Source organism: Stenella coeruleoalba (assembly GCF_951394435.1).
Source record: "Stenella coeruleoalba genome assembly, chromosome: 10".
NCBI classification, from domain to species: domain Eukaryota; kingdom Metazoa; phylum Chordata; class Mammalia; order Artiodactyla; family Delphinidae; genus Stenella; species Stenella coeruleoalba.
In genome coordinates this window covers 56,843,340-56,859,429 of record NC_137156.1, presented here as the reverse complement: position 1 = coordinate 56,859,429, position 16,090 = coordinate 56,843,340, and the positions used below count along the sequence as shown (strand labels likewise).

The following is a 16,090-nucleotide window of genomic DNA, read 5'->3' as shown; positions in this document are numbered from 1 at the left end:
AACTCCTGCGACAACTTGGGTCCTCCCCCACCCCAACCCTGAATGAAGGTCTCAGAAAGACCTGCTCTGACATCTCTATTTAAAATCAGAAACTTCCTCACTCTCACCCCCTTGCCTCCTTTATTTTTTTCCAAAGCATTTCGTATTATGTAATGTACTATACATTTTACTTATTTATTACTTGCCTCTACCAGAATGTAAGCTACGCGAGGGCTGGAAATTATTATTTTTTGTCTGTTTTGTTCCCCATAGTAACCTAGTGCTTGCCATAGGGTGCATGCAAAGCATTTGCTGAATAAATGAAGGTGTGGATTAAACCACCCCCCAACCCCCCAACAGCCTTTCGTGGCAAGGACTGTCGTCACCATTTTATAGATGAGGAAAGGGAAGCTCGGAGAGAATTAAGTAACATGCTTTAGACCACAGCTTAATGTGCAAAGGAATCACTGGGGATCTTGTTAAAACACAGATTCTAATTCACCAAGTCTGGGTGGCACCTGAGATTCTACCTTTCTCCATTTCTCACTTCCCGGTGATGCTATGGCTGCTGGACAGCTACAAGTCCAGACAAAACGGTGTTATGAGGCCTTGCAGGGGCTGTACAGTTTAGTGGTCAAGAGCAGACATCAACCTAGCTATTTACTGACCCTGTGACCTTGGCCATCCCTTTTGTCTTTGCCTCTGTTTCCTCATCAAACTATCATGAATATTAAAAGAATTTGTCCAGGTAAAGTATTTAGTACAGTTCCTTATCTATAGTAAATTCTTAATAAAAATTTATTATCATTATTATTGTTGTTATTAATATTATTACTACTACTTTTTTAGCCTAAACCTAACAGCTCCTTCTCAGAATACTAATGGAGTATTATTATTTTCTACTTCACCAACATAGGAAAAGCCTACATTTAAGCTGAGAACAATGATCACTCACATCTACTATCAAAAAGTTAGAAACTTCTACTATATATACTATGTGAGAATTCTGAGGCAGGATCTGAAAAGTGGAATTGTTGGTATTCGTATTTTAAATTCTGATAGTTACTGTCAAATTGCCCTTCACACCAACAGTATTTGGGAGTGCCCATTTGCCCTCATCTTAACCAACAATGGATATTAAGAATCTTTTAAATTTTTGCCAGTTTAATGGGGGGAAAGACCTCATTTTCATTTGAGTTTGCATTGCTCTGATTACTGGTGAGGCTAATGTTTATTTGCCATTAAATTTTTTTATATGTTTGTCATTAAAATTTCTTCTGTGAATTTCCCGTTCCTATCCCTTCACCCATTTTTATAATTTTTGGCATTTTCCTTATTGATTTGTAGAAGTTATTTATATATTATTTGTCTGTGAACTATGTTGCCAGTATATTCTCCCAAATATCTTTTAGTTTTGTTTATGATGTATTTTGATCACACAAGATTTTGGTAATTGTATAGATTTATATTTGTCAGCCTTCTCTTATGGGTTCTAGAATTTATGACTTGCTTATGAAGAAGAGCTTTCCCATCTAAAGATTATGAAAATATTCAGCACTTTCTACTAATACTTCTTCTTTACATATAATTTTTTCATCCATCTATTTTTTTCTAAGTGAGGTACAGGTTTTCCGTAATTTCTTCCCAAATGGATAGACAATTTTCTTCATTTATTGTGAAGGAGTTTATACACCTCGATTGTTTGGGGTGATTATTTCATCAGATATTTCTTCTGCTCCCTCTTCTCTATCCTCTCCTCTGGAACTCTAAATATGTGTATTTTGTTATGCTTTATGGTGTCCCCAGGTCTCTGAGGTTTTACTTGTTTTTCTTTACAGTTGACCCTTCTTACCCACAGGTTCTGCATCTGTGGATCCAATCAACCACAGATCGAAAATATTTGGGAAAAAAAATTCCAGAAAGTTCCAAAAAGCAAAGCTTGAATTTGTTGCCTTCCAGCAACTATTTATGTAGCATTTACATTGTATTTACAACTATTTATTACATAGCATTTACTTTGTATTAGTTATTATAAATAACCTAGAGATTATTTAAAGAATATGGTAGGAAGTGTGTAGGTTATAGGCAAATACTATGCCATTTTATATAAGGGACTTGAGCATCCACAGAGTTTGGTATCCATAGGGCAGTCCTGGAATCAATCCTCCACAGATACTGAGGGATGGCTGTATTCTCTTTTCAGTTCTTTTTTGGTTTTGCTTGTTTGTTTACTGACTTGCCAGGACTATTCTGTGGAGCCTGTTTTTCATGAAGTGTGTAGCCTCTAATGTCTCTGCTCAGTAGTTTTTTCTACACTTGTTTTTATTTTTTTTTTTTTTTTTTTGCGGTACGCGGGCCTCTCACTGTTGTGGCCTCTCCGATTGCGGAGCACAGGCTCCGGACGCGCAGGCTCAGAGGCCATGGCTCACGGGCCCAGCTGCTCTGCGGCATGTGGGATCTTCCCAGACCGGGGCACGAACCCATGTCCCCTGCATCGGCAGGTGGACTCTCAACCACTGCGCCACCAGGGAAGCCCTACACTTGTTTTTATTTTTAAACCTGGTTTCCTAGAGGTTGTCCTGGATCAGTATAGCTTAATGATCAGTCAATGTTTGGTCAGAGGCTGCACAGAAATACCTTGATCCAGTAAGGCTTCCACCCTTAGCCGATAGACCTGTGTGTGGCTTGGGGAATGCATTCAAAGGTCAGGCAGTTTATAAGTGTGCCCAAGCTTTTACTTGTGGCATTCACAAAGCCTCATATTGAGTCAATTGATTCTCTTGGATTTTCTAGGGAGACAATAACGTTGTTTGCAATAGGGATACTTTGGTTTCTTTCTTGACAATAAAGGTTATTCATTTCTTTTTATTCCTATAACATCCAACACTGCTAAACTGGAGAGACAAAAGCAGGAACTCATGCCTCCACTCCACAGGTGGGACAGCTCCTAATGTTCCAGCATCAGGTTGGAGTTTTCTATAGGTTCTGATAGGGGACCTTTGTCAAGCTGAGGAAGTTCCCTTCCATGCCTTCCTTACTAGAAGTTAAAAAAAAAAAAAAGTGGATGTTAAATTTAATTTTTGACTTTTTAGAAGCCCTCATCAAGACAACCATCTGGTTATATCATCTTTCATCCCTTAACTATTAATAGAATGAATAATGTTAATTTCTTTATGGAGAATCAACCTAGCATTCCTGGATTACATCCTTCTTTACTCAGGATAGATTCTTCTAAAAGGAATTGATTTGCAAACATTTATTTAGAATTTTTGTATCTGTTTTCAAAGTGAGTTGGCCTGCAGTTTCCTTTCTTGTGTTGGTGCCCATTCTCCATTTCTAGTTTTGGAATAATGGTTAGGTTAGTATTCTAGAATGAGCTGTTCCATCTTTTTCTACTCTCTCGAACAGCTTATATAACAAAGAAACTATCTGTTCCTCGAAAGCTTGGTAGAGCTTACCTAAATAGCTACCTGGGTCTTGTGCTTTTTCAAGGCACAAGTCTTTGACTACACTTCATTTTTCTTTAATTATATAAGTTTCAGGTGTACAGCATTATAATCTGATGTCTGTATACTACTCATATTTTTTCCTGAGGTAATTGGTCTAGTTGGATTTTTTACCTCATAACACTTCTTTTAGGCTTTTTATATTTGTGGGCATTATATTGTGAAAATAATATCTTATAATTTAAAAATCTGCTCCATGTGTGTGTAGTTCTTTGATCATTTCTAGGGTTGTTTTTTGGCATTACCACTCTTTTTCATTTCCTGATCAAATCTGCTGTAGGTTCATCTATTTTACTGGACAAAAAAAAGCCCCCGTTTTTAGTTTTATTGATGTAGGATACTTTTGATCTTTTTCCATTTCACGACTTTTGCTTTATCTTCAATGATATCTTCACTTTACTTTCTTATAGTTGAATTTATTTTATTGTCATTTTACTAGCTCTTGCTGTCAATTTAGGTCACTTATTTTCAGTCTTTCCTGTTTTCTGTATATGAGTAGTGACATTTTCTTCTGTGTGGGTTTTGTCTACAACCATTAGTTTTGATATGAACAAGCTTTCACTGTCTTTCATTTCTAATTTGTTTATCCCTTCCTCTTTGATTTCTTTTTTATCTAAAAAGTAAATTAAGATGGTGTTTAAAAATTCCCAAGTAGTTCTGTTTTTGGTTGGTTGTTTGGCTAAACTTTTGTTGTCAACTTCCAAGTTTATTGCATTGTGGTCTGAGAATGTGGCTTGTATTACTTTTACTTTTGAAATTCTATTGGGATTTGCTTTTGTGGTGCAATACGTGGGTAATTTGTGAATGTTCACATATGTTTGAAAAGAATGTGCATTCCCTTATTTACATACTAGGAACTCTACTAATTGCTCCATATACATTAACTTCTTCCATCCTCACCATGTGAAGTAGATAGTCCATTTCACAGGAGGAAAATAAGCTTGGAGAATTTAGGTGACTTCCTCAAGGTTACCAAAAGCTGGTAAGCAGGCAAATACTAATGAAACCCAGACATTCTGACTCATTTTGGTTTTTCTCTCTCTAAGAGATCACAATTGTTAGCTGCATTATTCAAATACTCATGATTTTTGAGGAAAGTGTATTAAATTTTCCTGCAGTAACTGTGAATGTGTAAATTTCTCCTTGTTTTTCTGTCAGGTATTACTTTATATGTTTTTTATAGCTATGTGATTGGTTATGTAAAAATTCATTTATATTACAAATAATCATTGGATTGTATCTTTTTTTTTTTTTTTTTTTTTTTGCGGTACGCGAGCCTCTCACTGTTGTGGCCTCTCCCGTTGCGGAGCACAGGCTCCGGACACTCAGGCTCAGTGGCCATGGCTCACGGGCCCAGCCACTCCACGGCATGTGGGATCTTCCTGGACCGGGGCACGAATCCGTGTCCCCTGCATTGGCAGGCGGACTCTCAACCACTGCACCACCAGGGAAGCCCTGGATTGTATCTTTAATAATTCTGGAATACATTTTTGGGCCCTGTTTAACAATTTTTTGCTTCAATTCTATTTTGTTTGTTATTAATATTCTTATGCCTGTTTTCTTTTTGTTAGCATTTGCCTTATTTTTTTTTGAATGCCTTATATTATGGGTCATTTTTAAAGGTGTGTCTCTTACAAGTAACTTACGCCTGGGTCAAAAAAAAACCACATCTGAAAGTCTGTCTTTCACTAAGGCATTTAATTCATTCTCAGTTATTCTGATTATTGATATATTTGGATTTATTCTTGTCATCTCATATATATATACATGTAAAAATTTTGTTTCTCCTTCACCTGCTTATTCATGAGTTCTTTCTTTTTAAGTGCTTCTTATTCTTTAGTGGTTTGGATGTCCTACATTGCTTTTATTCTTCTAAGTTGCCATTAAAATTTTTGCATGTTTAAACTTTACTTTTATCAAAGCCTTGAGTTAATTGGTACACAAACTTTTCCCCCAAACAAGACAAGAATCTTGGCTTGCTTTCACTTCCATCTTGCCAGCCTCCTAACTCTTATATTGAGAGCATTTGGATCTTCATTCCAGATTGTTAAAAGTTTAACTGGCCTTTTTTGGGTCTTTTTGTACTACATTCTTGAGAAATTCCTCAAGTTTCCAGTCCACTACTTTACTCTTTTATATCCATTCTACTACACAGCTAATATACTAAGGTTTTTATTCGAATGATCAAAATTTTAAATTTACAAAACTCTTGTTTATTCTATTTCATGCGAATACTGTCTTTTTGCATCTCTCTGAAGACATCAGTCTTGTTCATCCTAAAATCTTCTTCTGTTTGCCTCGTTAATATACCCTCTGGTGTTAGTAATTCTTTTGATAGCAGTTGGTGCCTCACTGTCCTGGGGTAGATGCTAAGTGGGTGATTCTTGGTGGTCTGCTCATCTTCTGTCTGTTCTGTTGACTGAGTCTGCCTCTGGTGACTGGGGAGTGGGCAGTGCGCCCAGGAGGGGTGTGCACAGTAGTACAGGGGGAAGTAGATCTGACTACAAACCCAGCTCTATTACTTACTAGCTGTGTGATGTTGGGCAAGTCTTTGAGTTCTGGTTCCTTAACTTGGGATAATGACCTTACCTTATGGAGCTGCTGTGTGGATTAAATTTAACAGCACATAAAAAAAGCCACTAAAGCCTCAGGACAGCACTAAGTGGTATTCATTTTTTGTTAGTTATTCAGGAGAAATTTTTTCACTCTTTAGCCTTTGATCAAATGTGATCAATTTGATGGTCCCAACACCGCTTTCATTAAGCAGATCTGTCTTCCCCAGATCATCCTTGGGGAAAACAATTCAGTCCTCCATTTCTAAGTTTAAGCTACTGTGTGGTCACTGATATATCAGGTGCATCTTTTCTTCATAGGGATATGGAGATCCTCATCACAAATTAATTAAGATTCCAGTATCAACTGACTCATTTTGGCAGAAATTAGATCATGGGCATCCCTGTGTGGTGCACACGCACTGGCGGGGGGGAGGGGGGAGGTTACAATTTACTAAGATATAAGTCTTGCTACCAACTTGGATATTCTAATGAATACTGGTATTGATATTATATTGATATCAATATCCTAATGGTACCCTACGGCAAAGTTATTGATGTGTCTCCTTGGAATATTATCCTTCATTCCCACCCAATTTTACTTCCTGGAAATCATGTCAGTTCTTTAGAATCACTGCCCAATAGTAGGGACAGAACAAACCAGAGAGGTAAGCCTTTTCAGATAGTTTTGCAGAAGGAAGAAAGAAGGGTATGGTATTCATTTCATGTTTCTTCTAGATTACTTTTAGAGTTTTTTCAAAGACCCAGGACTTTCACCTGGAATAAAGTTCCAGTCCTTCGCTCTCTGTAAGTCATTTATGACTTTTTTCTTCCTGCATATTATTAGAAGCCAAACCCCTAAGACTCCTTCTCCAGTGTCAGAAAGTTGCTCACAGACAGGTTTTCAGTGTCAACACCTGAAGCTTGAGCCCTGAGACGACCTCCCATCCTTCCCCCTGAACCTTCATCCCCTGTGAGTAAACTTAAGTTTGGAGCAGGATCCCACCCAAGTTCAAAAGGTCTTGCCTTCATGAGCCATAAAGCTTGACACATGTGCTACCTTGGCCCTCTCTTAGGCCTGCCTGTGCTCAGGGTCTCTGCTAAAAGGCCCATCTCTGCAGCAGGCCCACAACAAAGTGAGGTCGTTACATTTTCCAGGCAGGTTCCTATCAAGCTGTGTGAGAGAAGCTGTATCCTCAATCCAAACAGGAACCTTCTCTCAGAAGCAAGTGCCTATGGCTTGTCTCACACGGGTAGTCAGGCCCACAGAAGCCACTCTCCCCTGCAGCAGCCTGATCATTTGCCGGCAACGTCTACGACGTGTGCTTAGCCTTGGGGAGCAGGGCGCCTGGCCTTCCCTAATCCTAAGTCAAGAGAAATGAAGGTGCGGGTCCATGAGCAAACACAGATGATACACCTCAGAAGGAATGATGCACCCCAGAACCTCATCAACTGTCACGGGAAATGACAGTGGTTTAGCACTCCCTGTCACACTGCCAAGAAATCCATTTGCTGTACGCCCTGCAGAAGGCGCAGAGAACAGTCACCTATAAGAGGTGGGCAGAGAGAATGGAGAACCAGGTAGGGCCTCCACTGTACTCCTACACATGCTGACCACTCCCTCTGTCTGGAATGATCTCATCACGTGTTCTCCTGGTGAACATCTACACATCCCCTAAGTCCTGACTCCAAAAGCCTGCTCTGTGAAGCATTTGCTGTCCCCTCCCCAGGGTGGGGTCCATACCTCTGTACATCCCTGGGTCTGGGTGTGCCTCCATGACTGCATTTGGTACATGGCACTGCAATTACATTTCACAGATCTGCCTCCTGCTAGACTGAATTTCTGCCAGTGTTGCATGATTTATTCCTCTTAGTAGAGCCTGGAACGTCATTGGTGCTTTCTCTGCCAGTGTCTGCAGAATAAATCAAGGATGATCTAGCACTTGTGATGATTTTTATTTTATTTATTTATCTTTATCACTTCAACTATCAACATGCACTGTATCTCTTGGGGAAATGTCTACTCTGTTATAACTTAGTTATTCATCTTTATTTTATTTATTTATTTATTTTTCGGCCACACTGCGCGGCATGTGGGATCTTAGTTCCCCAACTAGGGATCGAACTCGGGCCCCCTGCAGTGGAAGTGCGGAGTCTTAACCACTGGCCTGCCAGGGAAGTCCCTGTGATGATTCTTATTTTAGATGGGCCGGAGAAGTCTGTCATTCTTCCCCTCTCTCACTCTCTGTTATTTTCATGGTCCTCCCTACTAGGCCTCCTGATGGTCTCTAGGGTCGTGGTGGCCTGCCCATGCTTTGGCTGTGCTGTGGGGAGTCGAGCGTCCCCACAGGACTCGGCACAACCCCAGTGGGTGGCAGGCAATGGAAACTGCAGGTCGTTCCTCAGGCCACCACCAAAGCTGTTTCTAAATAAAACACAAGCAGGGTGGTGGGGCTCGGAACACTTGCTCTAAGGGAAGGAGACCAGGAACCTCAGCTGGGTGGACATAGAAAGGAGTCTCACTGCACTAGGTTTCCTATACTAATCTCTCCCACGTAAGCAAAGACACTCTCCACTCACAGGCAGCTTGACCTCAAAAAACACTTTGGGAGAACAAAAGACTCTCTGGTGAAATGTAGAGGCAGGCCTGTCCTGTCCAGGGACCCTGGCTGCAGCCCCTGATACTTCTGAATGAATTCTGAACCAACAGTTAGAAAACTGTGTTGCAGAGTCGGGGCCTTAGGTGGGGTGATAGCTCAGACCCGTGGGGTCAGCCAGTATGCCCACCCTCAGCAATCTATACAGATGATGGATACCACGGGCACTGTTGAAGGCAGAGAAACAATCTGAGGGTCCCGTGGTGTGTGGGGAGGGATGGCAGATACGTCCTCTCTCAATGTCTGCTCTCTGCTCCTGGGCTTCAGCTGGCTGAGGAGGTAGCTGGCTCCTGGCTGCCCAGGGGCCTATCCAAGACTAGGGGATGGTGGTGGCTGAGGTATGGGGGGATGCCACCAGGCCTTAGGGGCCCCTCCTAGTGTAATACAAGGAAGGAGTACTGGTTTCTCCTAACAGGAGTGAGTCTGACTTGCACCAAACCACCTAAATACCCAGAACAAGAGCCCCACTCTATTCAAAGTCCCAAAAGGCCAGAGTGGAGGACGTCACGAGCTGTATGACCTGCCCCAGTAGGCATTCTCGGGCGCTGCTGAGCAAGGGAGGGGCCGAGGCTGGGAACCTGGCTGAGCTGCAGGACGCCCTTGCTCTCAGCCCTGTGGGCTTTAGGGTAGAGGGTGTGCTGCCCACCAGCCTCTGAAACAGTACCTGGGACTCTTGCCTCATCACTGCATCCATCATGCACTGGCTTTTACATTTCTAGTCGCATCATCATTCTGGTCTCCAGTGATGACTGTCCATGAGAACACAGTGCTTCACTACTTGCTTAGTGAGAATTTGCCAGTGAGTTTGATTTTCCATACCACACAAACGCCAAGGGCCTCAACACGGGCTGGAGTATCCAAGCAAAGGCTTGGCTGTCCTTAAGAATTGTTACATACTTTTGAAAATTCTCAGTACCGTATTGAAAATCCAAAGGGTCTGCTTCTGAGAACTCAGAGAACGGAATGCAGGCAGCTCACAGCACTTGGGTTTTCAAGAGTCCACTCAGCTGGATGATCAGTCAGGCAGTTCTGCATATCGTCAGAAAAACCATTTCTCATGCCTTCCCGCCAAGCCAGCTATTTATAAACACGTCCCAAAGTCCTTTCGAGTGGCTCCTGCTCGGTCGGATGATCAGTAAAGAGAAAAGGGGGTGGACTTCGTGCTGAGATACTTCCAGAATCTGAGTGACTTACATTTCCTGTTTTGTTCAATAAATAATTTTGTCCATGGGGGAGCATTTTTCTCTACAACATTATAGATGTTTATGTGAACGGCTCATAGAACATGCTCTGTGAGGAAAGCATCCCTAGCTGTGGGGACAAGGTGGAGTGGCTGGTGAGATGAACATTATGTAAGGAGGCAGATGGGAGCATGTGGGTGGCAGGAACCTCACGCTAAGCTCAAACCGTGGTAGCTGTAGGTGCAGAACACCAGGGGCTTTTCTACCGCTGTTTCAGCAGAGCGCCCAGGCACGGACACTTTGTGGAGCAGGAATGGAATACCGTGAGCAGTGGGGACGGCCAAGCAGGCAAGCCAGGAGGGGCACATATTCTGCGTTCAACATTTCCCATGGTCCAGGGTTTCAGCCCACGTGACCCAAGAAGATAGCAATGCAGGAGACCATCATCGCCATCACATGATGCTTTCTGAGCCTCCTGTGGGCTCAGATGTGTCACATGCCATGGGTCTTGCTGCCCTGATTTTCAAGCTATCCATGGAGAGGCTGTCCCTTTGTCTGGCTAGCTGTCCCTCACGTGCCCGTGCAAAAGGAACAAGTCAGTGGTGCCCTCAACGTGGACCACACTCCCTCTCCTTATGTAGTGACTCTCAACCATCAAGCACCCTCCCTCCCAGGAGGGGTCACCCTCACGCCCAGCCACTCCAGACTCTCAGGCACACTGAGGCGATTTATATCAGCATGAAACTTTTCCTGAATTCATGTAGAAAGAGTAAACGACTCTTTCTTTTGTTTTATACTGTGGGTTTTTTCTTTCAGTCCAATATCAAATATTGATTGAGCATATAATATATGCCAAGCATTGCATATAGGAGGCCCTGGAAATACAGTAGTGAGCAGACAGAAATCCCCATCCTTACACTGTATGGGGCCAGGAGGAGGCAGATAATCTGGTCAAATAGGGAAATACATGGTATGTCAGCTGGTGATGACGGTGATGGTGAAACACAAGCAGGAAAAGGGGATGAGGGGTGCTGGGACAAAGGCTGTTCAGGGAGGGCCTCTCTGAGGAGGTGATATCTGAGTAAGCACTGGGAGGATGTGAGGGCGGAGGTCACGTGGCTCTCTGGGGGAGGGCGTGCTGGGTAGAGGGAAGATCCAGTGCAAAATTCAGGAGGTGGGAGAGTATCTGCCATGCTCTAGGGCCAGCAAGGAGGCAGGATGACTGCAGTAGAGAGAGTGGCGAAGAGGAGGAGGAGGAGGAGAGGTCAGAGAGGGGCAAGAGACAGGCTGTGAGGCTGGCTGAGGTGCTGGAAGAATCTGTGGGGTAAGTGAGACACTGGAGGGTTTTGAGCAGAGGATGACATGACCTGACTTAGATTTTGGAAGGCTGGCTCTGCCACTGCGGCAAGAACAGATGGCAGGGATGCCAAGGCAGGAGCAGGGACCCGAGTGAGGGGGCCACTGCAATAACCCAGATGACAGATGACAGTGCCTTGGGCCAGGGTGCTGGCAGTAGAAGGGTCAAATGCGGTAATATTCTGATTTGTTGAGAGGGCAGAGACATCAGATTTTCTGACAGATCAGATGTGAACTGTGGGGAAAAGGCGTCAAGGGTGACTCAAGCAATTGGAAGGACTTAGTAGCTGTTTGCTGAGATGCAGAAGGTCATGGGGGGAAGCAGGTTTGAAGGGATACTGTTGAGAGTTCAGCTGTGCAGAAGACTGAGATTCCTGTTAGGCATCCAGGGAGAGATGGCCTGAAGGTAGTTAACTGTCAAAGTCTGGGATTCATGGGAGAGATCTGGGCTAGAGAGAGAAACATCTGGTGTCATCAGCACAGACTGAATATAAAGCCATGAGTCTGGGGGAGATCTCTAAGATTAAGGATGGTAAAAAGGAGACCCTGGGCCCTGTAGAAGTTGGGGAGATGAGGAGAAAACCAGTGACAAAGGAGAAGCCAAGGGAATGTGATGTCCTAGAAGCCAAGGAGGTAGGCGGAACGATCATATCCTAGTTGAGAGAAAATCATCTACAGCTGACTTAGGATCACGTTGAATGGCATATTCTGCACATGACCTTGAGTTTCAACCTATACTTCTGTCTTATGAACGAATCCTTCACCCTCCAGGCATCAGTGGCCCTATGAGAATCTTTATGAGTGCTGGGGATCTTCCCCTTAGAAAAACACATTCAGATACGCACAAGACTACAGACAGTTGCTGGCGGTTCCCAGAGCCAGTAAAGTCCATCCCAGAAGTCAGGTTCATAACTGACACTTGCCCATCCCCAAAGAGGTCTTCTCATGGCATGAACCAAGCTGTCTCAATGTAGAAATCCAGGTGTTGCAGGTCTCCTGGCTTCTCCAGGTATGTTTCCAAAGGTAGAATGAGTTAACCTTTCTGGGCTCTTGGGTGGCATACAAAATGTGAATGGGCTGGCTTGAGCCTGAAAGCAAGTGTGAAAACAAATGAGAACTCACCACCATCTCCTGCACATGAAACATCTCAGCTCCTCCAGGTGACAGACGACTGGGGAAAGAGATGCTGACAGATGACCCAGGAAGGGTGCTTGGCCCAGTGTTATAGACCTGTGGGTATGAGACACACATGGCAAGTTTTAATAGAAATAGAGATCTTCATTTCACGTCCTGCAATATATACTCTAAAATCCTTTGAAATGATACACAGAGATACAGAAGGATACAGAAGCTCATGACTTGAAGTGAAGTGAAATATCAAATGAGAGATTTCAATGAAATAGAAATTTTTCAAATATGCATTTAACATCCCCAAACCTTCAAATTACCTTCTTTCCCTTTAGCATTTTCTTGTATTCTTCCAGCTAAAAATTATATTTCTTTTTACACACCTGGAAATTTACTCATAGACTATTACACTTGGTGAGGATTCAGGAATAATCTAGACTAGTATTTCTGAAACTTTAACACATATCAGAACAATCAGATGGGCTTGTCAAAACATAGACTGGGGCAAGGTCATGTCCAGAGTTTCTGCAGTTGTAGGTCTGGTTGGGAGGGGGTGGGTGGAGGCTAAAGGATTTGTATTTCTAATGAGTTCCCAGGAGATGCTGATGTTGCTGGCCCAGGAAACATACTTTGAGAACCACTTATCTGGTCCAATGCCTTTCCTTTTACAGTTTGAGGTAACTGAGACCCTCAAAGAAAAAGTGGGTTGTCCCCAAACCAAATGACCTAACTTACAGAAAGGGCTGTTGTACTATACTATCTAGCTGGTTTGGTTTCTCTATAACTTACAGCTTATCACTTGCTAATACTGTTTGATGACACCTGTGCACCTCTTTTCTGTCCCAGCATTTGGTCCTGTAAACTTTACCCCTCTCATTCCCACCACAGTCCTCCTTATTTTCTGTTTCCAGCAGCCCATTATCTCCTGAGAAATGAGAGAAAAGATGGCGGCCACAAAAAGACCGATACAGGAAAGGAGATGGAGCAAAGGCTGAACATGAAACTGAAGGAAGAAACGGAAGATGAAGGAGAGTAAAAGAGATGGGTAGATGTGTAGAGATAGAAAGCAGATTAGTGGTTGCCTAGGGCTGGGGGGAAGGGGGAATGAGAAGTGTGGCAGGCAGAAGAATGGCTTCCCAAAGATGTCCATGTCCTAATCCGTGGAAACTGACTATATTACATGGCAAGGGGGATTTCAGGTTGCTAGTCAGCTGACTTTAAAATCGAGAGATGACCTTGGATTATCCAGGTGGGTGCAATGTAATGGCAAGCGTCCTTATATAGGGAAGTGGGAGACAGAGTCAGAATCAGGGAGATGTATTGTGAAAGAGATCCAACTGGCCATTGTTGGCTTTGAAGATGAAAGGGGCCATGAGCCAAAGAATGCAGCAGCCTCTAGAAGCTGGAAAAGGTAAGAAAACAGATTCTTCCCTAGAACCTCCAGAAAGGAACGCAGCCCTGCTGACACCTTGCTTTTAGCCCAATGAAACCTTTTCAGACTTCTGTCCTCCAGAACTGTAAGATAATAAATTTGGCATAAAGTTCACAGTAATTTGTTACAGCAGCAATAGGAAACTAATACAGGGAATGACTGCTAATGGGTATGGAGTTTCTTTTTGGGTGATGAAAATGTTCTAAAATTAGATTATGGTGACAGCTGCACAATTCTGTATAAACAGAATTGTGGAAAAAGTCATTGCATTGCGCACTTTAAACAGGTAAACTCTAAGGTATGTGTCTCAAAGATGTTATTTTTTGAAATTAATTTTTATTGGAGTACGGTTGCTTTACAATGTTGTCCTAGCCTCCGCTGCACAACAAAATGAATCAGCCATACACATACAGATGACCCCTCCCTTTTGGACTTCCCTCCCATTTAGGTTACCACAGTGCATTAGGCAGAGTTCCCTGTGCTATACAGTAGGTTCCCATCAATTGTCTATTTTATACATAGTATCAATAATGTATATGAGACATTATTTAAAAAAAAAAAAAAGATGGGTAGGAGCAGGAGAGAGGAAGAAATGAAACACTGCTTGGTGGCCTGGGGACTAAAGAGAGAATTCAGGGATTCAGGGCATCTCTGAAGCTGAGGTCAGAAGGGCAGAGCCAGGAGACGGGTTGGACAAGTCACCGGGTCTTCACACTTGACAGAACGTATAAGGATCTAGCTCCAGCAAGCTCTTCCCTAGAAAAGCATGTTTTCGTTTTTTGCAATAGTGAGATCTGCTTCAGAGAACAGACACAAAAAATGGTTGAGTGGATGAGCAGTTGTTGGCAACTCTTAATTCAGAAAGAACACAATTCACCCATAACAACAACCCTAAGGCACAAGAAAAGGAAGGAATTTCCAACCATGATGGAAATAGCTAATTTGAAGTGAAACGTGAGAGCACAGAATTGAAGAGAAACCTATTGACCTGTCTGGGAAATTCCAATTAAAGCACAAGTAGGGGGAAGAAAAGAAGATGATGATTTTGTTTTGCATGATTTCACCCATCAAAACCAGATGGATGGGAGAGCTTATATTACCTTATTTATTTTTAACAAATGTCTTAACGTCTGACTCTCTGCAAATGTTCTTGTGTAACATCTGTATTATTTTTCATCATTTTTCAGGTGAGGGAAATGACTGATGATGCAAAAAAAACCCAAACAGCCAACTATCAATGGTCAACAAATTATTACATCTCTGTTAAGAAAACTCTGATGAAACTTTGAAACCAGGTCCAAGACTAATATCTCTGCCTTTCTCCCATCAGCATTTGCAGTGGAGTCTTTAAACAATGACGCAGCTTGTTGAATATTAGCTTTGAAAAGACACAGAAAAAATACCTTTATATGGAAAGACTTGTGCTTTTCTTCAGGAAGGATGTTGCCAGAATAAGGAAACAGAATTTTACCCATATCCCTGACCCCATTCTCCCCCACTATCTCTACCTTTTTCTGGGGGTCACTATCACCATCAACCTGGTCAGTGGCTTTCCTGCAGGATGGTCAGACTAATGACAGTTATACCAGAAAATTAGTCATCAGAGAATTCTCCAGGAAACTGTCAGCTTTGCTAACACAAGAGGATTTCCTTCCAATCAACGACACACACTATCTATCTTTCAGATCCAGCCAACTTTCTTAATCCTGAACGGAATGCTATGTACTTCCTCAGGCAACTGATAATCACGAGGAGAATCTAAGGGTCATGCCAATCACTCATTTCTGGTGCCCCTATTCCCTAGCCTGTATCTACGTCAGGATACAAGAAGAAAGCTCTTTGCCTGAATACGAAACTTTAAGCTCCCTGCAAAAATGCATTCAGAGAAACATGATGTAACCACATGCCCTCAGATTTCTTTCTTTTTTTAAAGAGGGGGAAAAGAACATTTTGTGTATCTTCTGAATACGTTTTTGTATAACTGTTATTCTTTTTTGCCTTCTCCTTTCAACATCTATACCCTCTTTTAAAAAAAATTTTATTTTACTTAAGTATAGTTACTTTACAGTGTTGTGTTAATTTCTGCATATACCCTTTTCATTACATGATGTGTGTCATTTGAATCCTTCTCAATAATGTTTTTGACTGTATATTTTATTGTAAGACACCTCCAAAAGTTTAGTTTAAGTAACTAAACTTACTTAATTTGTAAGTAATTAAAATTAAAATGATTTAAGTAAAATGAAATAACTCCATCTGGCCTTTATCTGTTTTCTATCCAATTACAAAAAAGCAATGG

General features: G+C 42.2%; 1 protein-coding gene across 3 annotated transcripts in view; it reads right to left on the bottom strand.

The window, feature by feature from the left end:
• ITGA9 (integrin subunit alpha 9) overlaps positions 1-16,090 on the bottom strand; it is a 353,362-nt gene that overhangs the window by 51,605 nt on the left and 285,667 nt on the right. For all 3 annotated transcript variants that reach the window (XM_079933602.1, XM_079933603.1, XM_079933604.1), the window contains one exon: positions 12,354-12,461. In XM_079933602.1, the coding sequence (XP_079789728.1) occupies positions 12,354-12,461 (108 nt within the window). The remainder of the gene's footprint in view (positions 1-12,353; positions 12,462-16,090) is intronic.